The sequence below is a fragment of the Pseudonaja textilis genome, chromosome 1, assembly GCF_049901715.1.
Source record: "Pseudonaja textilis isolate UNSWEBS1 chromosome 1, rPseTex1.2, whole genome shotgun sequence".
Lineage (NCBI taxonomy): Eukaryota > Metazoa > Chordata > Lepidosauria > Squamata > Elapidae > Pseudonaja > Pseudonaja textilis.
Window position 1 is genome coordinate 155,769,778 of NC_141990.1, and position 25,300 is coordinate 155,795,077.

The following is a 25,300-nucleotide window of genomic DNA, read 5'->3' on the forward strand; positions in this document are numbered from 1 at the left end:
TCAGAAGGGCAGATAAATGAAAACTGTAAATACAATATTGGGCATTTCATAATAACCTAATCAAGAGAAAATTAATTTATAGAGCTTTTAGTGTTGCCCAAAATAATCACAGATCCAGCTTGTTGACACCTGTTGGCAGATAGGCGTCAGGTTCCATTCTCATTTGTCTCATTATTTCTCTTAAAATTCTATTACGTTGGAAATTTTAACCATGAAAAATCAGTGCCTCTTACCCACTTGTGTTGAGTGGGAGATGATAGAGGAATATTGAAAGTCTGTGCAATCCTTCTGCAAGAGGAGGCAGTAATATACTGATTCCATGATCGGTTAGTGTTTGAATTTGAACTGCAGTGTCCCCAATTTTGACCTTCACATCAAGTGGGGTATAATTGGAAAATGGAGAAATACCTATCACAAGAAGCTGACCTCCTGCAATGAAGAAAAAAAAGACAATACTTTTTTGTTATAGCTACTAACCAACTGCTCTCATAACAACCCACTCTTCTGCAAACCCAGATATCCATATTCTGTTTTATTTCCACATTGAAAGGTTGACAATATGTTCGTGTTTTAAAACTTTGCCTGATATAAAACCGTCTTCAGAGAAACCCATTTGGTTCTGCTTTTTATCTCCAAAACTGCAGTTTTGTAAGATAAGGGGAAGGTGATAAGCAGGACATTGAGGCAAAGACTGTCTGACAATTTAGCCTCAACACCTGGCAATCAAATGCATCGTGCTCCTGCAACAAATCTCAGTGGCTATTATGTCTCAATTCTTTCATTCGACCAATATGCAGGTTATATGCTGCACTCAGAAAGTATTCAAAGTTAATATGGAATTTTCTTTATGTTGACAGTCATCTCTCCTGTTTGCACTGGCAGCCTTGACAGGTATAATTGGATATTAGATAGCATCTCTCAACCTTTTTTCCTTCAGTGATGTGCCTAAGCAAATCAGCCAATTGGAAGCATGACTAACAGCTGGGAATGTACTAAGCAAGCACAAATGTTTTATCTGGGTCTAGTTGAAAGGAAAACCCTGAAAAGGGTGTCTTTAAGATATTAACGAGAGAATCCTGAGGGTAGCACTTTTTGTATCAGAATTATCCTACCTACCCAATAAGATGGCTAGTGAAAGAACAGTCGTGATTTTTTTTATTCTAAACCACTAAATTTTAACTACTTTATTGCCTAAATATGCAAAACACTTTCAAACGATACACTGAAAGGTATAAATATTGGAAAAATCAAATAAGAATAGAAGGAAAGAACAAAAAAAACCCCTCTTATTTCCCCCTGTTTACCTGTTATGCCACTTTTGTTTCTGTTCATTGACACAATGCATGGATTAAGAGAGGAGTTATATGTAAAAGCATTGGCAAAGACAGTCAATTCATGTTCATTAATTAGGGTTAGATGAACAGTATCCTCTCCTCCTCTCTAGGAGAAAAAAGAATGACAAAATATTGATCACATGTCTGTTGTCCATGTCTGTTGTCCACTGAGCACCAAGTTTATGTGGGGAAAGCCCACAATAAAAAAAAAAAATCTTGCAGATCTTATTCTAATATTTTGAAATCAATCCCCACCTATTTCTGCTTCTTAGAACGGCTATCCAAGGCACTCTGACACTGCCAACATTCTACTCTCAAAAAACAGTGCGTGGTCGACCTTAGCTCTGCTTCTTTCAAGTCATAATAAACAAGAATAGCCAGCCAGCTGCCCAATAGGAAAGAGTAGGTTCATGCAAACCCTAAAGCAGGAGTGCCCAACCTTAGCAACCTTTAAGACTTTAAGCTTAGCTGGCTAGGGAATTCCTAGAGATAAAGTTCACAGGTTTTAAAGTTGCCATGGTTGACACCTCTGTGCCAAAGGCAGCCCAAGTGGTAGCTTGGAGGACACTAGCAGAGGGGATGCTGGACTCCCTATTCCTTGCTCTATGCCTTCAAGGAATAGGAGCTGGGACAGATAAGCAGCATAGAGGGGGTGAGAAACCACTAGTGCTGCTGTACCACCTTGTTCTCCGCTGCTTCCCCAACTAATCTTTTTGTCTCAGCAGCAATAGATCTCCCCTGCCATCTTCCTCTTCTACTCTTCATTATTTGGAAAGCAAGAGAATGAGTGCAGGACTACGTGGAAAGAACGGAGCCCTGATGGCTTCCTCTGTTCTGTTTTCACAAGGCTTAAGCCTGCTGCAGTGATGGGGGAGAAGTAATTCAGGGAATCATCCAGGGGTGTGATTTAATCGGTGTAACAACCGGTTCGGTGAGCGTATGTTTCACAAGCATTGCGCACATGCTCAGAGAGTTTGCTACTGCCCTTCTGCAATCCTGCAATCTCTTTGTCTGTTAAACAGCTGACGCACGGCAATCCGCTGTGCTGCGCGGAGCAGTTGAGCTTGAAAACCAGGAAATAAAGGTCAGAATAGAGCTGAGGCAGGCAGGTGAGCCCAGCAGCTGATCGTTAAAGTGAACCGGTTCGCTCACAGATGATCCTCGGAGCTACCGGTTTGGGAGAACTGGGCCTAACTGGTAGAATACCACCACTGGAGTCATCCATTCTCTTTTTCCCATCTCTCAATTGCTGCATTCTAGGGAAGGCTTGGTGCCTGAGCTCTTTCATCATTAGAGAGTTTCTTTGGGGCTCAAAGGGTTTATGCCCTAGGAGTGTCCATTGCTCCTCCCATCCATATCCTGTTTCATGCTATATACATTTGCCCTGTGGTTTATCCCACTCCTAATGGGGAAGGGGGATACCTGCTTTTTCATTTGCACTGTTGAACACTTCCCTTATCTTGTCCCCCAACTCCTAGGACTACAGTTTCTGCTGTAGACCTATGTATTACAGCTCAGCTACTGAGTGGGTTATGGAGAGTGCAGAGAAATTGTCTTGTCCTAGGAGTTAGGGGACAAGATAAGGGAAATGCTCAGCAGTGCAAATGAAAAGATTGTCCTCCTTCTTCTGGGACTGGTTCCAGACAGTATTGGTGGGAAGAGACCATCTTTTTTTACCATCTACATAAAGCTGTTGGGAAAGGACTTCTGACAGTGGAGTGAGTATGCTGATGATACTTGGTTTTATATCTCCATCTCGGGCCATCTGAGTGATGTTGTAGACATCCTGCCCCAATACTTAGAGGCTGTGTAGGCCTGGATGGGATATAACAGGCTTTGCTCAAATCGAGCAAGACACCCAGTGGGGACACTGTTCACAGTCACTCATGCCCTTCTGGACTCCTGCAATGCATTCAACATGGAACTTTCCTTGAAGAACATTTGGAAACTTCAACTGGTGTAGAATTCAGCAGCAAGGGTAGTTGATTATTTGGTGCATACAATGCCACTACTCTAATTGGTACCTTTAAAGCCCCACATGCCTTGCAGCCTCATTGCTGATAGGGCCATCTCTTCCCAGTTGTTTCTACTCAACTATTCTGGTCCGGCAAGATGGGCAAATTATGCTATTGGCTAAGAAATGCAGTGCAGCAAGACCCAGAATATAAGCCTTTTCTTACCCCACTTGACACTGTGTCAATCTGATCTCTCATAATGGTGGGCACTGGGATAGAAAAGACTTATATTCTGGGTCTCGCTGCACTACAGTGCCTTTCATAAGGCCTAAAGACCTGCTTCTGTGGTTGAGCCAAGCTCCAAATGCATAGTTGTGCTTTTAAAGTTGACGAACACAATACAGAAGCCTGATGATGGCAGATGAGATTCTGCTGAAACGTTGCTACAACTTTAAAAGCACAACTATAATGATGTGGGAAAATACCCGAACAAAGCTGAATACCATACATATCTATATCTATATCTATATCTATATATCTATATCTATCTATGTGTTTTTTTATTCTGTTCTGCCACCCAGAGTCATTGTTGAGATGGAGAACTATATAAATTGATTGAATAAATAAATGACAGCTAAATTAGAAATAAATCAGCTCAACACTGTTGAACAGGGAAAATAGCATGACTTTATAGAGGTTCAGAATAGGTTTTGGGGCAGTATAAAGTCCTCAGTCGAAGGTCAATTAGTTTGCATGCTTGTCCTTAACTGCATAGGAGAGAATTTGGAGCTTCTAAATAAGAGTTGAAATTTCATTACAGCCATGGACTAATTAAAATAGTACTGAATGAAATACTGAAGGAAATATGTGACAACATGCTGAAATTGACAACTTCACACATTCAATTCTTACGATGTTTGTATCCTGACACTAGCACTGTCTGTATTCTAGTACTGTGCCCTTGTGGAATAATATACAATATCATATGAAGGGAACTCTATGCAGCCTTGCCTGTTCCAATTACGCTTAATTAAACATATCCTAAATTCTTTCAAGTTACTGATCAATGAGTTATATCAGCCAATTTTATTTATAATGAGGCATGTATTAGCTGTGCCATTATAGCCTTTCCTATTATCTCTAATTATAGCAGCATGTGCAACAATGAATAGGAACACATAGAAAGATAAACAATTCAAGTAAACCTATATGCAACTAATTTTATATTCTCATAAGGAAAAGTAACAATTCCAAAAGAATAAATAAAACACAGACATCACACTCACTCACTCACACACAGACACAGACACACATGATTCTATAGTCATTAAATCACCACAAATGAGTCTGAATTGTTACAGCCTTGCAATATAATTGAAGGTGTTATTTACCGAAGGAGGAAGCCTACATTCCATTTTCACTGCGTTGCTGGCATTGAAATTGATGGGACAAGGTTGAGAACCAAAGAGTACTGTGTTTATCCCATCTAAGCCTGAACCTGATAGAATCACTGTAAGTCCTCCTAGAAATGTACAAGGCAGGAATGAATGAAATAATTAAAAGTATACACACACACACACACACACACACACAATCCATGCCTATAAAAGGAGCATGTTCTGAGGCAGTGTGTCAAACTCAAGGCCCGTGGCCTGGATCTGGCCCATGGATTGCTTAGACCTGGCCCATGGATTGCTTAGACCTGGCCCATGGGGCCACCCTGAAAACAACAGAGGACCGGCCTGCTGTGCCCCTGTCAGCAAAAACAGAGCTCAGGAGGGCTGCATGTGACCTTTCTGAGCTCTGTTTTCACTGGCAGAGGGTTGCAAGAGACTGTCACAGATGAAAACAGAGATTGGGAACCCATTTTTAATGCAGAGCACTTGGGCCACCACAAGTGCCCCCAACATGATTGACATTGCGTTGGCCACACCACCCTGGCCACTCCCACCCCGGCCCCCAAGGTCAAACACAACCCTGATGCAGCCCTCAATGAAATTGAGTTTGACACCCATGTTTCCTGAAAATAAATACATTACAAAAACAAGAGATTTATCTTGTTTTTCTTCCACGGTCTTATATATGGCCCAGAACCACAACTGTGATTTCCTAGATAGAATAACAAACAAAAGGAGTCCTAGCATTTCAATGCATTTGTTCATCTTTCAACTCACTGTGGCATAGAGATCCACACACAATGCCTTTGAATGGCATATATGTGTGGGTGGGGGGGTTATTTATCAAAAGTAATTATGATTCAGACGTACCTATCTCCGAAGCTGTTGAAGGTTCAACATAAGACAATATAGGTGTAATCTTCAGGAAGATACTACTTTCCCCACTGGCATTGACTGCAAATCCAAAGGGTCTTACCAATAATGTCACCTTATACAATCCAGCTGGTAATACATTCATCTGACAAAGGATATTAGTGTGGTTTGAGCGTAGGATTTTGCAAGTTAGGTTGTTTATATCTATGAGCAACGATTGATGGTCTGCAGTGAGGCCAGATCCTATAATGTGAACTATCATGTGTTCAGTATCATCTGAAAATTCAAAGAAAATAACATATTAATTTATTACATATTACTTCGAGTTAAACCAATATAACATATATAAATATTACATTACATTAAAATCAACATAAAATACAATACAGTAAGATAGCAATAGCACTTAAATTTATATACAGTCCCATAGTGATTTGCAGTACTTTCTGGGTGGTTTACAATATAGGCCCCCAGAAATCTGGGTCCTCATTTTACTAGCCTTGGAAAGATATAAGGCTGAGTCAACCCTGAGCCGGTCAGAACTGAACTCCTGGCTGTGCGCAAAGTTAGCCTGCAATACCTGTACTTTAACCACTATGCTACCAGGGCTCCTTGATAAATAATATCATCCTACACTTAAGAAGCTGCCATACAAAATTTTGCTAGTTGTCCCATAACTCTGGTGTTTTCATTTCCAAGTAAATGGTTTGCGAAAAAATCATGGGCACCTGAACTATGGGTGGTATAAAGTTACAGCCCCTGAAAGAGGCAATATTAGCCATAGGCTAATATTTCTACAACACCTGTCCCGTGTGGACAAGGCTTTTCATTGGGATGAGTGTTTTTATTTCTCTCTCAGGAGGAAATTTCTCCCTCAGGAATTGCTGCAAAATATTAAAAGCACCCAATGGCAAACAGTCTATAGTATGTCAAGGCAGTGAACTGTTTTAAATGTTATAATCAAATCATAGCCACTGGACTTGCAGAGATTCTGAGTTGATCTTCTTGTATATTTTCTATTAGTTTTAGTGTTTTAATATCTTCCTTGGTTGGTCATAACCTTATTCCCCAAAAAAGCATCTTGAGAGAAAGGTCGCTTTGCAGGTCATTTCCTTAATCCAAAACAGTGACTGTATTTATTGTTACATGCACATGCAAGGGAAGTTTATCTGGCAAGGTTATTAATGACCTAACTCAGATCCAGTTTTTGGCATCTTTGGCATAATAGCCATTAGGTTTCATAGCTCATTAAATGGACTGCAATCTACAAAAACTTATCATAGTAATAAATGTTTTAAGATGTGACAAGATTCTATTGTTTTATTTGTAACAGATTAAGGTATTCTTTGCAAACGCCTAGAATCAGGCCAGCATAGTTTAACTGCCCTCTTGACTCTTCCTTTGTGTCTTAACACCTATTGATGTCTGTGCAACCGGAATAGTGGCAGGATCATTTGATGGCCCAAGTCCCTGTAACCTTTTCACTTCCTTGGTTCCAGCTCCTTCAGTTTGATAAAGACCTTCATTTTTAAGAGGGTCTTAATTGAGTTCTTGTCAAACTTTGCTAATGTAAAGATTTGTGTTAACCCCTGAAGCATTCTTCTGAATGCTTGTGTTATTGTTTTATATTTTACATTGTTTTACATTGTTGCATATTATATTATATGTTTTATATTTCTGTCTTCACTGAGCCATCATTTGCAATATTTCTGTCTTCACTAAGCAATCATGATGGACAGACAAGATCCAAAAATATCTTCTAAAGTTGTCTATGGAGATTCTCAGTCATCCAGGTCATGGTTGTTCCAAAGGTGCTTTTTTAAGAGGCAACGTAGGAGAACAAACATATCAGGACTAGATTCAGCAGTCCATCTGCATTTAAAAGACACAGGTCATTCTTTTGAAGACAACAAAGTCCATATTTTGGACAGAGAGGGCCGCTGGTTTGAAAGAGGGATTAAAGAAGCCATCTATGTCAAAATAGCCCTGTCTCAACAGAGGGGGAGAGATATGACATCATCTATCTCCAATCCTTTCTCCAGTCCTTTCAACAGTTTAAAGAAGGCTCCACACCCATCTGCACTATTCAGATGACCCTGATGACACGGATAAACCTCCAGGTGACCTTAATGACCCACCAAAAGGATGCAAATGACCAGCTGTCTGCAAGGGTTATAAATCCTTCCATTCCTCACCATCCAATCAGAGCTGAAGAAGCTTCTTGGATGAGAAGCGAAACGTCTTCAAAGAAAAAACAGAAAGTCCAGTTGCCTCTTGAAAAAACACCTTTAGGACCCCCGGGAGTTGGTAGAATTTGTTGAGCCCTAAGAAAAAACTTTTGGTTCCCATTCATTGAGGTCATCTTCAGTCATGCTTGGCCAGTGACTGGATACATTAATTTCCTAAAGACCAGCAAGGTTCAGCCTTTATCATTCAGTCATTAGTTCCATGAAAAAGTTAGAGATCTTTTGTGCTACTTCTTCACTTTCCCCCTGAAACCAGAAAAATTCCTATAAACCTTCATGATGATAATAGTATACCCATTTGAAGCAGCATTACCTGTTGAATAGTCAATATTACTGACTAAAGGAGTCATTTCCCTGAGATACTGAAAAGTGCATGAGCCAGAACAATTTGCTGGAATGTCATTCACTGTAACTACAACCTGGATTGACAGAAAATAGTATTAATGAAATAATGAATAAAACAACTGAGACCCACTGAACAATTCAGAATATTAAAAATAATTAAAACTCAAACAATGACAATATTCCTTGATTTTAAAGTTTGTAATATAAGTAAACAGTTTTGACTGTGAACTAAAAAATTAATATTTTAATAAAGAAAAGAAGTATTCAACACAGAACACAACCATGAGCAAAATCTAATACAGAATTCCAAAATGATGTAGGAAAGACTAGGAGGTGGCCTATCTGAAATTAATGTGGCAGTCAAATGTTTTCAAGGGCCTTCTGAGACTTCCAAATATGTCACAAGTCCATTGGCCTTCTTTCAACGTAGCAGCCCTCACCAGCTTGTTTTATCTTGTAAACATTTCAAATCAGGGCTTGCATTAAACTGGTTCTAGGATTGTAGCTGTTTCTCTTACAAGCTTTATTATTTACAAACTGACCTAGATTGGGATCAAATCTTTCATGCCCGTTTTCTTTGCATCTTTTTTTCCTTTGTGCATGTGTGTGTGTGTGTGTGTGTGTGTGTGTGTGGACTTTCAAACTTTATCTTACCTCTCTAGAGAGTTTGATAGAGATGGTTAGAAAAATCTAACTTGAACTGGCATGAAAACAAACTAATTTTGACTATCTTCTTAGTAGATACACCAATATTCTTTTAAGATTTCATCACCAACCAACACCACCATGTTTCCATGTAAATAATCAGGTAATTTCCTTTCAAATAGAGGAGCAAATGATTTCTGTTAATTTCCACCACCAGTTTAAGAACATGCATAGCCCTTTCTTGACCTAACTAGTTTCTCCAAGTTTAGGCGAGATTTTGTTGACTTTCTCTCAAAATTACTGAACTTTATAATTCAGTTGGCTCCAAAAGAAAAGAATCCAGATGGAGAAAACATAACATTCAAATATTGAGGTAAATTAACCACAGCATTATACTATTTTAAAATAGATAGATCACAAATTATCTCAGTGACAATAAAAAGAAAATGAAAATGTTCAATCCATTCAGTTATGCCAGTAAACAGGTCTCGTCTATGACTCTAAATCAATCTTTTGCCTCATTGGAGCTCTTTCCAGCAGATGGCAATTGCTCAGATTTCTGGCATTTGACCTCTACATCAGTGATGGGATTCAATTTTTTTTACTACCGGTTCTGTGGGCGTGGCTTGGTGGGCGTGGCAAGGGGAAGGATACTGTAAAATCTCCAGTCAGAGGTGGTATTTGCCAGTTTTCCAAACTACTCACAATTTCCGCTACTGGTTCTCCAGAACTGGTCAGAACATGTTGAATACCACCTCTGCTCTACATCATCTGGAGATCACCCAGTTGAGAGAGTGTTCTATAGGCAAATAACTACTGGAGAGTAGCATAATAATCAAACTTTTATTTAAATAGATATACTCTAATTGCTTAGGATCTATTTTGTTCCTGTTTGTGTTCAAATAGATTATTTCAGGAGGAACAGAAAGATAAAGATATAAACATCATCATCTTCCTCAGGCATTTGGGATTTGTGGGAATGTACAATTGCCTGAATATGGGAATCTATCATTTGCTGCCTCTTTTTCTTCATTCCATTGAAGTGGCTGGAGTGAAATGAAGAGCCTTTCCCTTCATCCAATATTCTTATAATGAAACAGGTAAGAAACTTTTTTTTAAACCCTTCCTACATACATGTGCATATAAATTGCTTTCAAGAAGACATCTCAATTTCATACCTGTGTAAAGTTATTGGGGGTAGCAAGCATATCTCCAAATATGGGATCAATGAAAACTCCACCATCAAATACTACATAGCTTATTATTGCGGGGTTAAAACCAGTGAGGTTTTCATCAGAGACCTTGGAAAAAAGAATTAAATAAAATTCCTTCACATTTTCTTATTCCAGGAACACAATAGTATTTATAATTTCTTAGAATGTTTATTTTTAATGTTTTAATGTTTATAATTTCTTTCCATGCAGGAATCGCCTGATGTCTGATTCTATTTGCTGTTGCAGACTAAATTACTAATAATTAATTTAGTAGTATAAGCACATGGCACCTAAATGTTAATTCCTTACCTTTTCATTGGATATTGCATCTGTGAGGGATTTTTTTTTATTTTTTCATAATAAATCCAATCACTCCTCCCCCCAAAAGGTCAAAATACTAGGAAAGTACATAATAAAAATACTGGGAAAGAAGAGTAGCGTGTAGTAGATAATTTTTCTTTTTAAATTTCCTCTCCTATTACAGGACAAACCATGTCCCTAATTGTTGCCAAGATAGTATAGTCATATTCATGAAGATGCCACATGTCAAAGTGAACTAAAGTTAGTCTTTACTTTGATTTTCCATGCCTACCTACTTTAGTACCGTGTTTCTCATATAATAAGGCTGGGTCTTATTTTTTTTTGAGCCCCGAAAAAATGGCTAGGCCGTCTTTTCAGGGGTGACTTAATTCCCTCCCCCACTTGCATCTTCAGGCAGGCGGGCAGTGAGGGCTTGGATGTTGAACTTGGCATTGGTGGGGCACTTTGTATCACGGTCAATGCAGGCAGCACCATATCCTGGTGTGCAACAAAAGTACTTCCTAACAGCAAGCCCCCCCCCATTCCCCCCCATTTCACATGTTTTAATATAGGCCTTAATTTGGGGGCGGGGCTTAATTTCATTTCATGCCTATAAAACATGCTGGGACTTCCTATTGGGGGAGGCTGTATTGTTGGAGAAAGAGGGTAGTAGTAGTAGTACTGTAGTAGTGTACCTACTACACACAACTGTCTCCAAATCTAGCTACATTGTTGTGTTCTCCTTAAAAAAAATTTTTTGTATTCTTCGGATGTAGTAATAACTTTACAACTGCTACTATCTTCAGAACTTAATTTACAATACTGTACCAGACAAAAGCGAAAGGTGACCTTGTATCAAGCTCAGTTTTTAGTGACTTCATAGACACAAACATGCAGTAGTATAACTATGCTTTGCCATTTTGATATCCCAGCCTAGTTTATAGACCTAGAATGCCATGGAAGTCTCCTATCCAAGTACTACCCAGACTTTACCCTACTTTACCCTTCTGAGACAAGGTGCTGAGACAATATTGTAGAATTTACTGTATATATAGTATTGTATTTAACATCTTATGCCTTATCAATCTACTCCAACTAAGTGCCCTCCATTTACACTGGTACTGAAATTACCAGAATTCCCAGGTTTGGGAACCACTATGTTGGGATTGAGAGGCACCACTATTCATCATTCCAATGTTACTAGTATTCATGATAATGCAAGCAATTATTTTATCTCGTCCATTATAGTACATTGAACTATATATGGAAAATAATTATCTGCAACACATTCCCAAACAGATTCCATTACAGATGAAAATAGCATAACTATATGTCCATAGGCTTTTCCCCCCACCTACTTGGTAGTCTTCCTTATGGTTAAATGCTGCAAGACTGAAGAAAAATTCATTAAAAATTAATATATCTTACAATGTGAATTTCCCCATGGCAAAAACAATTCTTGGAGATTTGTGGATACATTCATGAAAAGCTACTTTCTGTAGAAGAGAGAACAGCCAAGCCAGGAGGAGGAGTCAAATAAGGAATAAGTCTGGAATTCTTATGTGGGCACAGGAAGGCAAAGTGCAACACAACACATACCAAATGTCCCGTTGAATCTTATCTAGTCTTACTCAGGTGGAAAATCGCCAATCTGAAAAGATTCCTATATATAGACTTGAGCAATAAAATAGCTAATTGAATTCTTCCACATATGGATCTGGTTGGTTATGCCTAACACTTATTACTTGTTGCTAAAAAAATCCTGATTGCTGTTCTTTACAGGAAGGAAGGAAGGAAGGAAGGAAGGAAGGAAGGAAGGAAGGAAGGAAGGAAGGAAGGAAGGAAGGAAGGAAGGAAGGAAGGAAGGAAGGAAGGAAGGAATGTGGATGTATGCATTATCCAAACTATATATTAATTACAAGCCAGAAAACCTGATGGCATTATATAACTGATTTGTACTTTATATTTTAATTGCTGGGAAGATACATTATCTACATGCAACATGGGCAATAATATAGTATAATGGTTAAGGTTTAAGAGTAAGACTAGGTTTGGGAATAAGGTTCAATTCCACTCTTAGCCATAGAAGCTCATTGGATGATGTGTAGTCAGTTCATCTATATTCTTAGCTCTGGCTTTTTTTTAAATGACAGTGTTGTACCAGCACACAATATGCTATCCTCCTTTTGAACATTGATGTGATGTCACAGTGCGGGTACAAGAGAAGCAGAAGTTCTATCATGACACTGTTTCACTGCTTCCATTAGACTGAATGTTTTGATACCAGCTCATCTGTGAATACCTCTGACTCTGTCATATCCCAATCTATGTTAGAGATGGATTGATGTGAAGATAAGATGAAAGAGTTACCATGAACTCCTGAAAAAAAAAGTTGGATATATATCTAATGAATAAATATCAAATAACAACAGATGGAGAAATGATCTTCCAAAAAAAATTAGAGGACACATTAAATTTAGTAAAGATACAGTATACCCATGTGTTGTGGCCCCAATTCCCGAGCCTATGCTGTCAGAGGAAGAGGACCTGGAAGATGAGGGGGAGGAACTGGGAATGCCTTCCTCCCCAGGACCTTCCTCCCTGGCAATGCCTTCCTCCCCAGGACCTTCCTTCCTGGTAATGCCTCAGGTTCCATCAGACAACCAAGAGGAACAGCCTGAGAAGAATCAGGAGGAAGGCATGTCAGAGCAGCCCCTGACAGGGAGTGAAGAGGAGGAGTATTGGCTCGACCCCAAGCAGCGTCATAGGGAGAAACGTGAGCAGCAATGTACGAGGCATGGGAGGGTCAGAGAGTGAGCTAAGTCATTGAGCCACACCCCACAGGATAAAAGTGAGTGTGTTTTTTCCTTAAACTTTGTATGGGACAAAGTTTAACCTTACTTCAGATTTTCTTCGTGAATGATTGTGATTTTTATGAAGTAAAAGAACCATTTATCTCTGTGAGTAAAACTTTATTTTATAATTGCTGCCAGCTCGGACTTGGCAGGCAGGACATGGTGGAATGCCAAGAATATTATCAGTTCCAAAGAATTAGCTCTGCAAAGTCTGAGCCAACTTGCCTGCCTTTGTTTGTGTGTGTGTGTGTACTCCCTCACCTTTTGGAGGAAAGAGAAGACAAGACAGAACACCCATGTTTCAATATCATCATGTTTTTTTCCTAAAAACTGGAAGTCTGTTGGATGCAGTTAATTCATTTCCACATGTGCCTGCCACAATGATGTTTCTGTGAAGCAGAGAGGTCCAAGTGAAATAGGCTGGGAAGGAGCTGCATCAAATAACTGAATGACTCAATAGGCTTTGGCTGTGGGATCAAAACTCTAGGTATGTTGAAGTTTATCAGGGAATTCCAGATGTTGCAAACAGCAAGATTGAAAGGTTTAATAACAATGACAAATAAACCAACCAGGGAAGCAAGAAAGACTTGGAGCTAGAATGCATCTATGAAAAGAAATTGTGAATTAACAAATGTTAACATAAAACATTCTGAATAAAATAGGTTAAACAACCGGTCTTACCCTGATGAAATTGGGCAAATCACCAATCATTGAAGTCCAGCTCAGTGTCCATATACTTTGATAAGAGTTGTGTGAAATCTTAGATACAAAAAAGTCAGTAGCATTTATGTACTGAGCTGTAAAATTATCACTGCAATTTTGCAGAACGCTGTGGAGTTGATTGGCAGAGATGGACACTGGGATACCTGGAAGAAAATGGAAAAGTAATAAAATAAGTAAAGTTTCAGATTAAAATCTGTTTTTAATCTCTAGCCTGAACAATAATCCTAATATGATGCAAATGATATGAGTGACATACAGTATTAGAGTTATTTATACAAAGAAATGATATATGTCCATGATGGCAAACCTATAGCCTCTCTGTGGGCATGCAAGCTGTCACTCCAGCTCAGCTCCACCGCACATGCACATACACCTCCCATCAGCCAGCTGATTTTCAGGTCTCTGTTGCGCATATGTGGTGGGTTGGGGAGCTCAGGGTAGGTGCGGCGCAGTTCTTGAAATAGACTTCTCAACTTTTATCTAATTTAAATTCCCAGGCATTTTTTCCTTTTTATTCTATAATTTGTCCACTATGATTATTAATTCACATCATATTTTTAATTACTATTTGCATGGCATCAGATCTGACACTTGTGTTATTTTTGCTTTTTCTTGTCTTATCATTATTTTGCCTTTTATTACTTTATTATTATTTTGTTTAATTAAAGAAGTATACTGATGCATTTAAATAATACATATGATTATAGAAAAGCAGCCATAGATAGATTTTATCCATTATTTGTCTGTGCCCTAATTTTCAGGATGAATGGTCTATCTTGGCTAATTCTCAAGCTTACCTGGAATCACTTTGCGAGGCAGATGGATTTGAAAAGTTCCTCCAAGAGGTAGACTTGCACTTTGCATCCTTTGGACAGTCAAATTTATTCCTATCTCATTCATAGACATCCACAATTGATCAGTCCCTTCTGGTCCCTTCACAGGTAAACCTCCGCTACATGAAAAAAAAAAAAAGCAAGTTTTGCTATACCATTCCTGTCTCAGAATGGGGCTACTTCAAATGCAACTCTAACAGGGGTCTCCAACCTTGGCAACTTTAAGACTTGTAGACTTCAACTCCCAGAATTCCTTAGCCAGCAAACCTTTTCCTGGCTGAGGAATTGTGGGAGTTGAAGTTCACAAGTCTTAAAGTTGCCAAAGGTGGAGACCCCTGCTCTAGAACAGGGGTCACCAACCTTTTGGACCTGGAATTTTAAATTCCAGGGACCACTAATATGAATTTTGACTGACGGTGGCTTGCTGACGTTGATGGGAGAGAAAGATCTGATCTAACCTCTCTCTCTCTCTCTCTCTCTCTCTCTCACACACACACACACACACACACACACAAAAACACACACACACAGGCAGGGGTGGGATTCAAATTTCTTAACAACCGGTTCTTGGGCAGGGCTTAATTTGTGGGTGTGGCTTGGTCATGTGACTGGCTGGGCATGGCTTGTATGTAAATATTATAAATATTTATGTAAATATTGAATTTTTTATTAAAAAAGAGCAACTTTTACCCAAAATCAGGCAAAGCAGGCAGGTAGATTAAGTTGCTCACAAAATCACAGATTCAGAGATCTATCTTTCTGCCATTGGCTATCTGTGTCTGTCACATAAAATTTGCTTACAAGCAAACTCACAAAATTAACTCACAACATACCATGTATGTAAATATTGATTTTTTTATTTAAAAAGAACAGCTTTTACCCAAAATCAGGCAAAACAGGCAGGCAGATAGCATTGCTCACAGAATCATAGATTCAGTTAGAGGTCTATGATTCTGCCATCGGCTCTGCACTGAATAATAGAAGTTTCAGTCCTAAGGAAGGTCCGGCTCTGTTTTTAAGCAGAGTCAAAGATCTAAAGATTAGCTAGAAAGCAAGAAATCCAACTGTTTCCTGCTTTCTAGCTAATCTAAATCTCCTGGCACAGCAGAACAGCTCAGGAAAAAAAAGGAAAAATAGAGACTTAACAGGCAAGTTTGCCAGGTAAGGAGTGAGTGGGCAGGGAGGGTTCCCGCGGGCCATGTGAACAGCGCACCCTTGTGTTCCCGCACAGCTTGGATTAATTGCTTTGAGGGGTGCTCTGGGGGGGGTGACATTTTTATGCTGACCACCAAAATTTTCTCGTGGCCCACCAGTTGGCGACCACTGCTCTAGAATATTTGTTTATAGGTGTTCATTTTCAACCAGAAATCAGTAGGAAATCTACAAACAAGACACAAAGTAATTCTATTGTTGCTTTTTTTTTGTCATGTTTCCTAGGCAAGTGACATTTGAAGACATGGTGCCACTAATCCTCAATGTGTAGAGGCAAATGTCTGGAATGGCAAAGTTACAAAACAACCAGAAGTCTTTTATTAAGCACTTTGAATAAAATAAGGAAAACTGAGAAAAAAACAAATAGATTCTTATATAAATAATAGGTTTAATTACACATAACTCAAACTTGATTTTGTAGGCTTTTATTACAGACAATTCAAATTGTTTTCCATACCTATTATGCAAACATATTTTCAAATCTCATTGCAAAAAAAAGATTACAAAGCTAACATAAAGTTTCATTAATACAGTCCCTATGCAATTAGTAATGCATCATAAGAAGGAAAATAAATTAGAAAAGATTTGTTTTCCTTCTATCAGAGAAAAATAGCAGTGGTTATATACAAAAGCCAACAAAAGTGTAAAAGTCAATAAGCAAATTATTCTTAATTCCTCACATTTACAAAAAATAATAATTAAACATTTCAATTCATCCATGGGATCCATGGCTGTGAAAATCTCAGCAACCACTAGATGGCAGTAGGAAAAGACATAAGACATCGAAATTCAGAGCTTTTACAGAAATATGCTTCAAAGTTTAAATTTTGGGAGACAGTTGAAGAGTGCTGATTTAAGATATAATGTCGATAGTTACAGTTCTGGGAAGACTTCTAGGAAAACAAAAACCTAATTTATTGGCTGTGTTCAATTACAGATTTGCCATAGTTATAGTAAGTAGATTTCTAGTATCCTGGATATACTTATAAACTAAGCACATTAGGAAAACTTCACCAAGCATTCTTAATTAGTTTATGTGCCAATATAAAGTGTAAACAAAGACACAATATGTCAGCCACATACAGTCTGACTATCATCCTGTGATTCTGTGAAACTCTTGTGGAGGTTACTAGCTTTGTTTATCTTTTCTAAACCTTCATTTATTTTCAAAACTAATCCAAAGTGTCAAATAAAATTAACATATAAATCTCAGTGTTTTTCAAATATAAAGTGTCCCTTTAAAAATTCAGTCCATACATTTTATTAATAAGTAGTGTAAAGTTAGGCTAACACTGGTCTTGGTTACTATATAAGTAAATGTTTATTTCAAAGATCTTTCTAAGATTTAGTCTAGTATTTAAATTTAAATTGCATGCAAGATTTCTGCTAGAGCTGACTTTAAAAAAAAATAAGTTTCAAGATTTTCTCTTTTTCTCTCTCCCACATACTCATGCAAGATTCAACATTTCTTCTTAATCTTGTATACCAAATTATCCCTCCCCTACTCACTACCCAATTGAATTGCATCCATCCAATAGCTTATGAAAAATCTTTGCTGTATCCTTATTTCTATCAGAGCTTTCCTGCCTGGGCTGCATCAATCTGGAAAAGTTTCAACTATCTCTTGGCTCCAATCTGGGGACCATCCAGATTTTTTTTTAATCCATATGGGATGCTATTTAAAGCCTTTCATAGGCATGCAATTCACTTAAGTGCCATTCTTTACATGCATCTAATCACAGCACAAACATGCCCCAGCAAGCTCCATTTTCTGCTCTTTTTACGATATTGCCTTAACCTGATCCCAAATTATCCCCAAGGCAGTCTTAAGTCATCCTTAGCTGTTCCAGTGTTAGGGTTTTCCCTGTTATTCCAATACACTTTATACTGAGGTGCCAATTTAGCCATCTATCAAAACTTGCCTCCTCTTCCCAATCCCAGCCAAATGAACAAGAGTAAATTGGTTAATGTCTTTCCACCAACTAATATAGTAGGAGAAAGAAATCCAGGGGACTTTACTAATCCCTTTCTTTAACTTGTCCTGGAGACAGAAAATAAGGATCCAATCATTTTTCCTGTAGCAGGATGAAGATCAACAGAAGGAGTGACAAAAATAACACTGGAACATCTTTCTGAAGATGAGCATGGAAACTGAATTTAGGGAAAGTCCTAACTGGGTTTCTCGACTTGCTCTGAAAGTCCCTGAGATAAAGATACTTTACCATACGTTTGGCCTACTTTACACATCTCAGCTATTTTAAAGTCCTATCTGGCTTTCTCTGATTCATTGGAGGAAGGAGAGAGGGAGGGAAGGAAGAAAGGAAGGAAATCAAAGCATAAATATGTATGAACATTTATTCCTACCTGAGTGAGAGAAGAGGGAGGTTCTTGTGATAATTTGCTACAAAAAAAGATACATTAAATATAGGTGGGATGCCAGCAACCAAGACAGATTCTATGAGGTTCCCATGTGGACGAGTTGACCATGGATCCTTCTGAAAAACTGGAAAAAAAAACAGTGTTGGGATAATACTGCTATAAAAGACAAGACTTACCACTTAGCCAAACTCAATATGCATATAGTATAAAATAAAAGTAATTGCATTGTGATCTATATCAAAACTTCTCTCTACCACTAAAACAAATGTCTCTGTAGGAATTTCAACTTGCTCTTCAAAAGTTTCACTAAGCTAAGGGAAATGCTCAGATAAATAAGAAGGCTTTCGTGCCAATATAAACTATCCCTAGAAACAACAAAGAACAGATCCTGCAGAATCTAAGAATTTTTTTATATATGTCTGTGTAGCCCTGAGTTTAAATCCTACATTTCCTAGATAATTGGTGTCTCAGATTGGGACAATGATGATGTCTGTATAAGGTTTATGTACCAGCTTTGCTTGTTCCAGTTCTTTCCCTCTTTCCAGATTGTCCTTCCCACTATTTGGATCCAGAGTCTACAACTGAAATGTTTCCCAAATGTCCAATAATTATCAATAACTGTAATTCTATCAAACATTTATTTCTTGATTAAAAAATATTGCTCTTGCCCCTCCAAATCCATTCATATTTTACTCTTATATCTATCAAAAGAAAAGGGGGAAAAAAGCAAAATGTGTGATTACCAAATACATCTTGATCTGAAACAATGATCTCATCAATGAAAAACCAGGCATGTGTCTCTGTGGCAGCAGCAGGAGCCTCTACATCCACCTGGTGCAAAAATACTGAAGAATTTTTGGGAAGATCATTAAGGAATTCAGAACTATACAGACAGTCTCTCCAAAGGTCAGCGCATATGAATTTCCAGCTGAAAGAGAAATATATGTTTGCATTCACCACCTGAATTTATATTAGATGTCTACTTAAAAGGAAATTTACAACTTTGAATGACAGGACTATTTTTATAACTGCCAGGAAAGCAGAAATAAATATGCATTATCTATATGCACCCCCCCAAATATCGCAGATGTTTAGAAATATCAGTATCACACTTTACATGATATTCAGAAAAAGCAAGTAGACATTTTGGTTAACAGTCCTGCATATTTAATTCCATGTTCAGATTTTACTATGGGCAACATCTTAAAAGGAGTACCCTTGACTTTGATAATTCCCAATCAAGTTTCTTAGCAATATTCCTGTGAATTTCCTAAACCAGCTTTCAAGTTGTGTTCTGTGACACCATACATTTCCATGAGCATTTGATGAGGTCTGTGAGAAACTAAGGCCAAACAAGCAAACAGGCACAAGTTCACTCAAAGGCAAACTAATGGTCTCTCATCAGAGCTCTGCCTCTTGATCAGAATTCTGGAATTGCTTTTCTTTTCTTTTCTTTTTAACAGGTTCCATGACCTGAAAAAGTTTGAAATCCTCTGTCCTACACCATGACTCTGCCAAATCAAAATCATATACTCATTGGAATGAAACCAGAAGCTTATGGTTAGGTCTCTGTTCTTAAACATAAGAGTAGTTTTCTAGATATAGATGAAATGTAACTCTCAGCTACTTGAGCCAGCATAGTCAAATGGGGAAGGATACTTAGAGCTCTATCCCAGAAATAACTGGAAATCAAAAGCATCAAAAGAAGTGGTTTCAGTTCTCATTTGTTAAGTACGTGTCCCATTGCCTATATGTCAGAAGCATACATATTGCAGCTAATTATATTAAAAAGAAAAGGACTGAGGAAAATGTATAAAATGGAAGTTTATAGATATAGACCTTTCTGGACTGGATTTCAGATTCCACTGGCAAGTCACATGTTTCTTCACAGTATCTAGAAAGGTATTGGAATAAGACACTGCAATCTCGAGGGTATTGCTCATGTAGCCTTTGTATGCAAAGCACAGCTGTAAAGCAGGGAAAGAACAAAATTCCCCTTTAAATGATTTGCTTCCAATCTAGCTGCCAATAATACAGAACAACACATTTCCATACTCTTTCCATATTCTTTTGAACAACCTGCTATCCTAAAACATCTGCCCCACTTACACAAGTGTATTACACTTGTCCACCTTATGTCCCTCATCGTGCTTGCACAGATTCAGTTATAGCCTTGAGGCCAAATGAGCTTTCCTGTTCCTGGTATCGATTTTGCCTATCACCAAAGTCATCCTGTTGACTCAATATTTAATCCTTTCACTGCTTTAAACTGCTTGGAAAAAACATTACTCACGTGGGTGTATATAGTGACATCATAAGGAGGGATTAATTGAGATGTTTTGAGAAGACCTTTTGGCCTGAAATTGCTGAATCTTCCACAAAAGGGTTCTGTCCAACTGACAAGGGCTCCACCATTGACTAGATTCTCAGTACCTATGGCAGATGTAGGAAAAGTAAGGAAAAATTATATGCAAAGTAAGTACTAGACAAACCTGAGCGCAAAACTAACTTTAATAGCCCAATGCTATGAGTGGCAATCTCAGTTCTGCAAAAGAACATTAATGCCAAAATTCAGTTGCAGGATATAAAGATTTGCACATAACAAATTTAGTGAAAGAGGTTCAGGTTAAGCACATAAATTAGAACATGACCCATAATATGTGGTACACATTACACAACTCAAGTATAGGATGCATATCTAGGTGATAAATAGGAAACCACTTGCTGGTTTTGCAGCATTCAAGACCACAAGAAAAACAGGGAGACAAGAGACATTGTGCAAAAAGTACAAAAATTTATGCCACCAGATAAAGACTGAATGCACCAATTATCACATAAAACAAGATGAAAACCTTCTATGCACCAATTCCACCCGCACTTTTTACAATTTTGTAAACAACAAACTAAAAGACTCAAGGTCCATCCCACCTCTGACAGGACCTAACGGTAAAGACTGCAACAACAACACCATTAAAGCCCAAATCATTCTTTGGCTCAGTATTTGTAAACAGCATTGGATCATGCCCAGTATTTCCTAGTTGAACCACAGACAGCTACAATGATCTAATCGATTTTACAGAAGACAATGTTGAAAAAGCACTACACAATCTAAAACCATCTCTATCTATTGGACCGGACAGAATATGTGCCTACTTCTTTAAAAAGTTATCCACTGCCATAACAGAACCTCTAAGCATCATCTTTGAAAAATCTTTCAGGACCAGCTCCTTGCCAAAACTATGGTCACAAGCCACGGTCATCCCCATCTTCAAAAAGGGAGGGCCCAGCCTAGTTGAAAATTACAGACCAATCTCCTTATGCTGCGTCACCTGTAAAGTCATGGAATCAATTATTAACCAATCCATTATCCTCCACTTAGAGACAAACAACCTACTCTCCAATAAACAATTTGGTTTCAGAAAAAAACTATCCTGTAATCTGCAACTCTTACACTGCAAAAACATATGGACTACACAACTCAATCAGGGCAAAACAACAGACGGAATCTACATAGACTTCTGTAAAGCCTTTGATTCAGTGGTACACGACAAACTACTACTAAAACTAAAATCTTATGGTATCTCTGGACAACTACATAACTGGATAGAAGCATTCCTGTCAAACAGACAACAAATGGTCAAAATTGGGAATGTCTTATCAAATTCTATACCTGTCAATAGTGGTGTCCCCCAAGGCAGTGTTCTAGGACCAACTCTCTTCATACTCTACATAAATGACCTCTGTGATCATATTAAGAGCAACTGTGTTCTCTTTGCTGGTGATGTAAAGATGTTCAATACCACAGACAATACTGCTACCCTTCAAAAAGATCTTGATTATGTATCAGAATGGTCAAACACATGGCAACTTCAAATCTCAACAAATAAACGCTCTGTCTTCCATATTGGCAAAAAAAAATCAGAAAATAAAATACAAGCTGAATATTCAAGACCTTGTTGATCATCCAAGCTCTGTAAAGGCATTAAGAGTTGTTAACCTAATTGTACATAGCTTTTTATCTGCTAATATCACACTACTAACTAGAGCATACAAAACATTTGCTAGACCAATACTCGAATACAGCTCATCAGTCTGGAACCCACATTACGTATCTGATATTAGCACAGTTGAGAAAGTCCAGAAATATTTCACAAGAAGAGTTCTCCACTCCTCTACTTGTTGTAGAATACCTTATGCCACCAGACTTGAAATTCTAGACCTAGAAAACCTTGAATTACACCGTCTTCGGTCTGATCTAAGTATGGTATATAAAATCATACATTGCAATGTCCTACCTGTCAATGAATACTTCAGCTTCAACCATAACAACACAAGAGCACACAATAGATACAAACTCAAGGTTAATAGCACCAAACTTGATTGCAGGAAATACGACTTCAGCAACAGAGTGGTCAATGTCTGGAATACTCTACCTGACTCTGTAGTTTCTTCCCCAAACCCCCAAAACTTTAACCTTAGACTATCTACTATTGACCTCACCCCTTTCCTAAGAGGTGTGCATAAGCGCACCAACATGCCTACCATCCCTGTCTTATTGTTTCTTTTATTTTTCTTATATGTACCTATTTCAAATATTCATAACTATGTATATACTTGTACCTATTATCTTGAAAGCGATTGACAAATCAAAATAAATAAAAAATAAAATAAAAAATAAGCTAACCCACGTAGCCACATTGCACTTAATCTGCTCTAATTATAGCCTTTTGTGACCAATTTTTATAGATCTTTTTTTTTGTAAACTACCCTCAAAGAGATAGCACATTTTATTCATTTTAAATAAGTGAAATAAACAAATAAAATACGTTTTCATTCAATAATAGAATATATTCTTTCTTGATTTCATTTCTGACCAACATGTTGTGCATGTGCGCGCATGTGTGCATGTGCACACATTTAGTTTTTGGAGGTTTACAGATGTTCCTTGCTATCTTTTACAGTAGCTAAATGTTTTTCAGAAATAAAATCTTTCAAACTAAAATTGACAAGCTTACTTTGCTCAAAACTTGCTTGCAAAAAAATATTAGCAGATGATAGCTCTATTTCACATTTTACTGAAAGAAATTCCTCCAGTTCATGCTGCATCTGAAAAATAAAATTATTTTGAGTTTTCTAAAAAAAAAAGTGCAGGGTTCCAAAACCAACTAGGACCCAAATTTAAGACATTTGGTTGTTTAAAACCAAACACTTTTCTCCATTATAAGTCTAGTTGCATTGTACAAAAGATAAGAAAAATTATCCTGATACCTGAAGCAGATTTTATACATATGTGTACAAAAACACGCACATAGTTTTTAATAACACTAAAAAAATTGAAATCATTTATAGTGATCAAGAGTATTTACTAATTTAGCTTGAATTATAATTCCATGTTTGAATTTAGTCTTTGAGTAAATGATATTTCAAATTCACTTTTCATGATAGAAAATGTGATTCCTTACTTCTTAAATATCATGCTTCTGGGCTATTTCAGCTAACCATAAAATGTTATTATAGATTTTACACCCATTTATCACTGTGATCAACTTTTATGTTGGGATATTTTCCTAATTTTTCCTAATGTGTGACCTCTGCTTATAAAGTTCAATAACCATTTTAGATGTTGAAGCTAGTGTTGTATCAATTACTACTACCATCCCAGTTCTACACATTGTAATTATTAATAATTATTTTATATCCAAGAGAATCTTTGAGTCTGTACTTGATCAGCCGTAACATTTGTCGACATGGGATTGCTGGTCACATTGTCCCAAGCAAGACTGAACCATCCTCTGCCAGACAATATCAGCATCTATAAAGCAGAAAGATTGAGAATAGCTTATAAAGTATATTTATTTCTTCTGAATAAAATAAAAACAGTACTTTTTAACAACTTGGGATTCTTTGTTCTCTCTTTAGCCACATAATGAACGTGATATGTAGTCTAGAAGAGTTTTGAATGTGATAATCTTGAGTCCCAGTTTAATGTATAATTTCAAAGCAGCAAAATTTCTGCAGATAGTTTCATTTAGAGAGAAGGGAATTAAGGAACTTATGAAGTCACCCTGCAAAATGTTTGAGAATCCCTGAAATGGTTGTTTACTATTTTCTAATAATCCTAGCATTAAAACATCCATAAAATTATTGTAAGGTGCCAATTGTTGCCTCTAGACCAGATGGGTGGCATATAAATTTGAGAAAGAAAGAAATTTTAAACAAAACCTTTATTCTGACTTTTTTTTAAAAAAAGTTTTAATAAAACAGAACAAAATAATAAAAACAGAAAAAAATAAAATGACAAATACAGACAAAGAGATACCCCCGCACATGTTATAACAATCATTCACACAGTCTGTAACTTTTATTGCAACCCATTGAAGCAGTGGGACTTCACAATTTCAACTAGTAAATAAAATTCAAGTGATATCATTAGTTCATTGTTTCATCAATTCAATTGACACCTGTTATAGGGAAAACTGGGCAGAAGAAACAGAAAAAAAATCAAATTAAGATTATATTCTTGAATTTACCTGTATCTCTGGAAGCTGGATCGCACTGGCTTGTATTCTGAATCTCTCTCTGCGATAAGTACTAACCACATCCGGGTTCAGCCAGGTATTATGCAACTGAACCCCCATGCTCATTCCTTTGTCTGGGGATATCCCATGATGCACAGCTTCCATATAGTACATTGTGCCAGCAATGAGCTCATACTTCTCTGATTTGGGCTTCCTAGGATGAAACCAATCTTCTTCCGAAAGTGCTGACCAATCAGCAGTGCCAGTAGGAATTGATACAACTTCCACCTGTTGACACCCCCCACCCCAAAAAAAATGAAAACAGTAAAATGAGTAGAATTGTGTGCATTTGGCTACCTTTTATAGTACTAGTACTTCATCAGAGCATTCCAAACTGAAGCAGTCATACAGTTAGATCAGGGGTGGGGAGTTTAACTATGGCCCCTTTATGACTTGTGGACCCATGGCTGG

At 37.6% G+C, this 25,300-nt stretch overlaps 1 protein-coding gene across 1 annotated transcript in view; it reads right to left on the reverse strand.

Annotated features, from left to right (window-relative positions):
- PKHD1 (PKHD1 ciliary IPT domain containing fibrocystin/polyductin) overlaps nt 1-25,300 on the reverse strand; it is a 256,453-nt gene that overhangs the window by 210,296 nt on the left and 20,857 nt on the right. The window contains exons 10-24 of the mRNA XM_087922428.1: nt 24,842-25,117; nt 24,034-24,123; nt 23,327-23,417; nt 20,605-20,744; nt 20,151-20,278; nt 19,055-19,239; nt 18,297-18,435; nt 14,685-14,839; nt 13,846-14,030; nt 9,974-10,096; nt 8,119-8,224; nt 5,557-5,835; nt 4,681-4,811; nt 1,305-1,440; nt 234-429 (exon numbers count right to left, since the gene is read on the reverse strand). Coding sequence (XP_087778554.1) covers nt 234-429; nt 1,305-1,440; nt 4,681-4,811; nt 5,557-5,835; nt 8,119-8,224; nt 9,974-10,096; nt 13,846-14,030; nt 14,685-14,839; nt 18,297-18,435; nt 19,055-19,239; nt 20,151-20,278; nt 20,605-20,744; nt 23,327-23,417; nt 24,034-24,123; nt 24,842-25,117 — 2,360 coding nt within the window. The remainder of the gene's footprint in view (nt 1-233; nt 430-1,304; nt 1,441-4,680; nt 4,812-5,556; nt 5,836-8,118; nt 8,225-9,973; nt 10,097-13,845; nt 14,031-14,684; nt 14,840-18,296; nt 18,436-19,054; nt 19,240-20,150; nt 20,279-20,604; nt 20,745-23,326; nt 23,418-24,033; nt 24,124-24,841; nt 25,118-25,300) is intronic.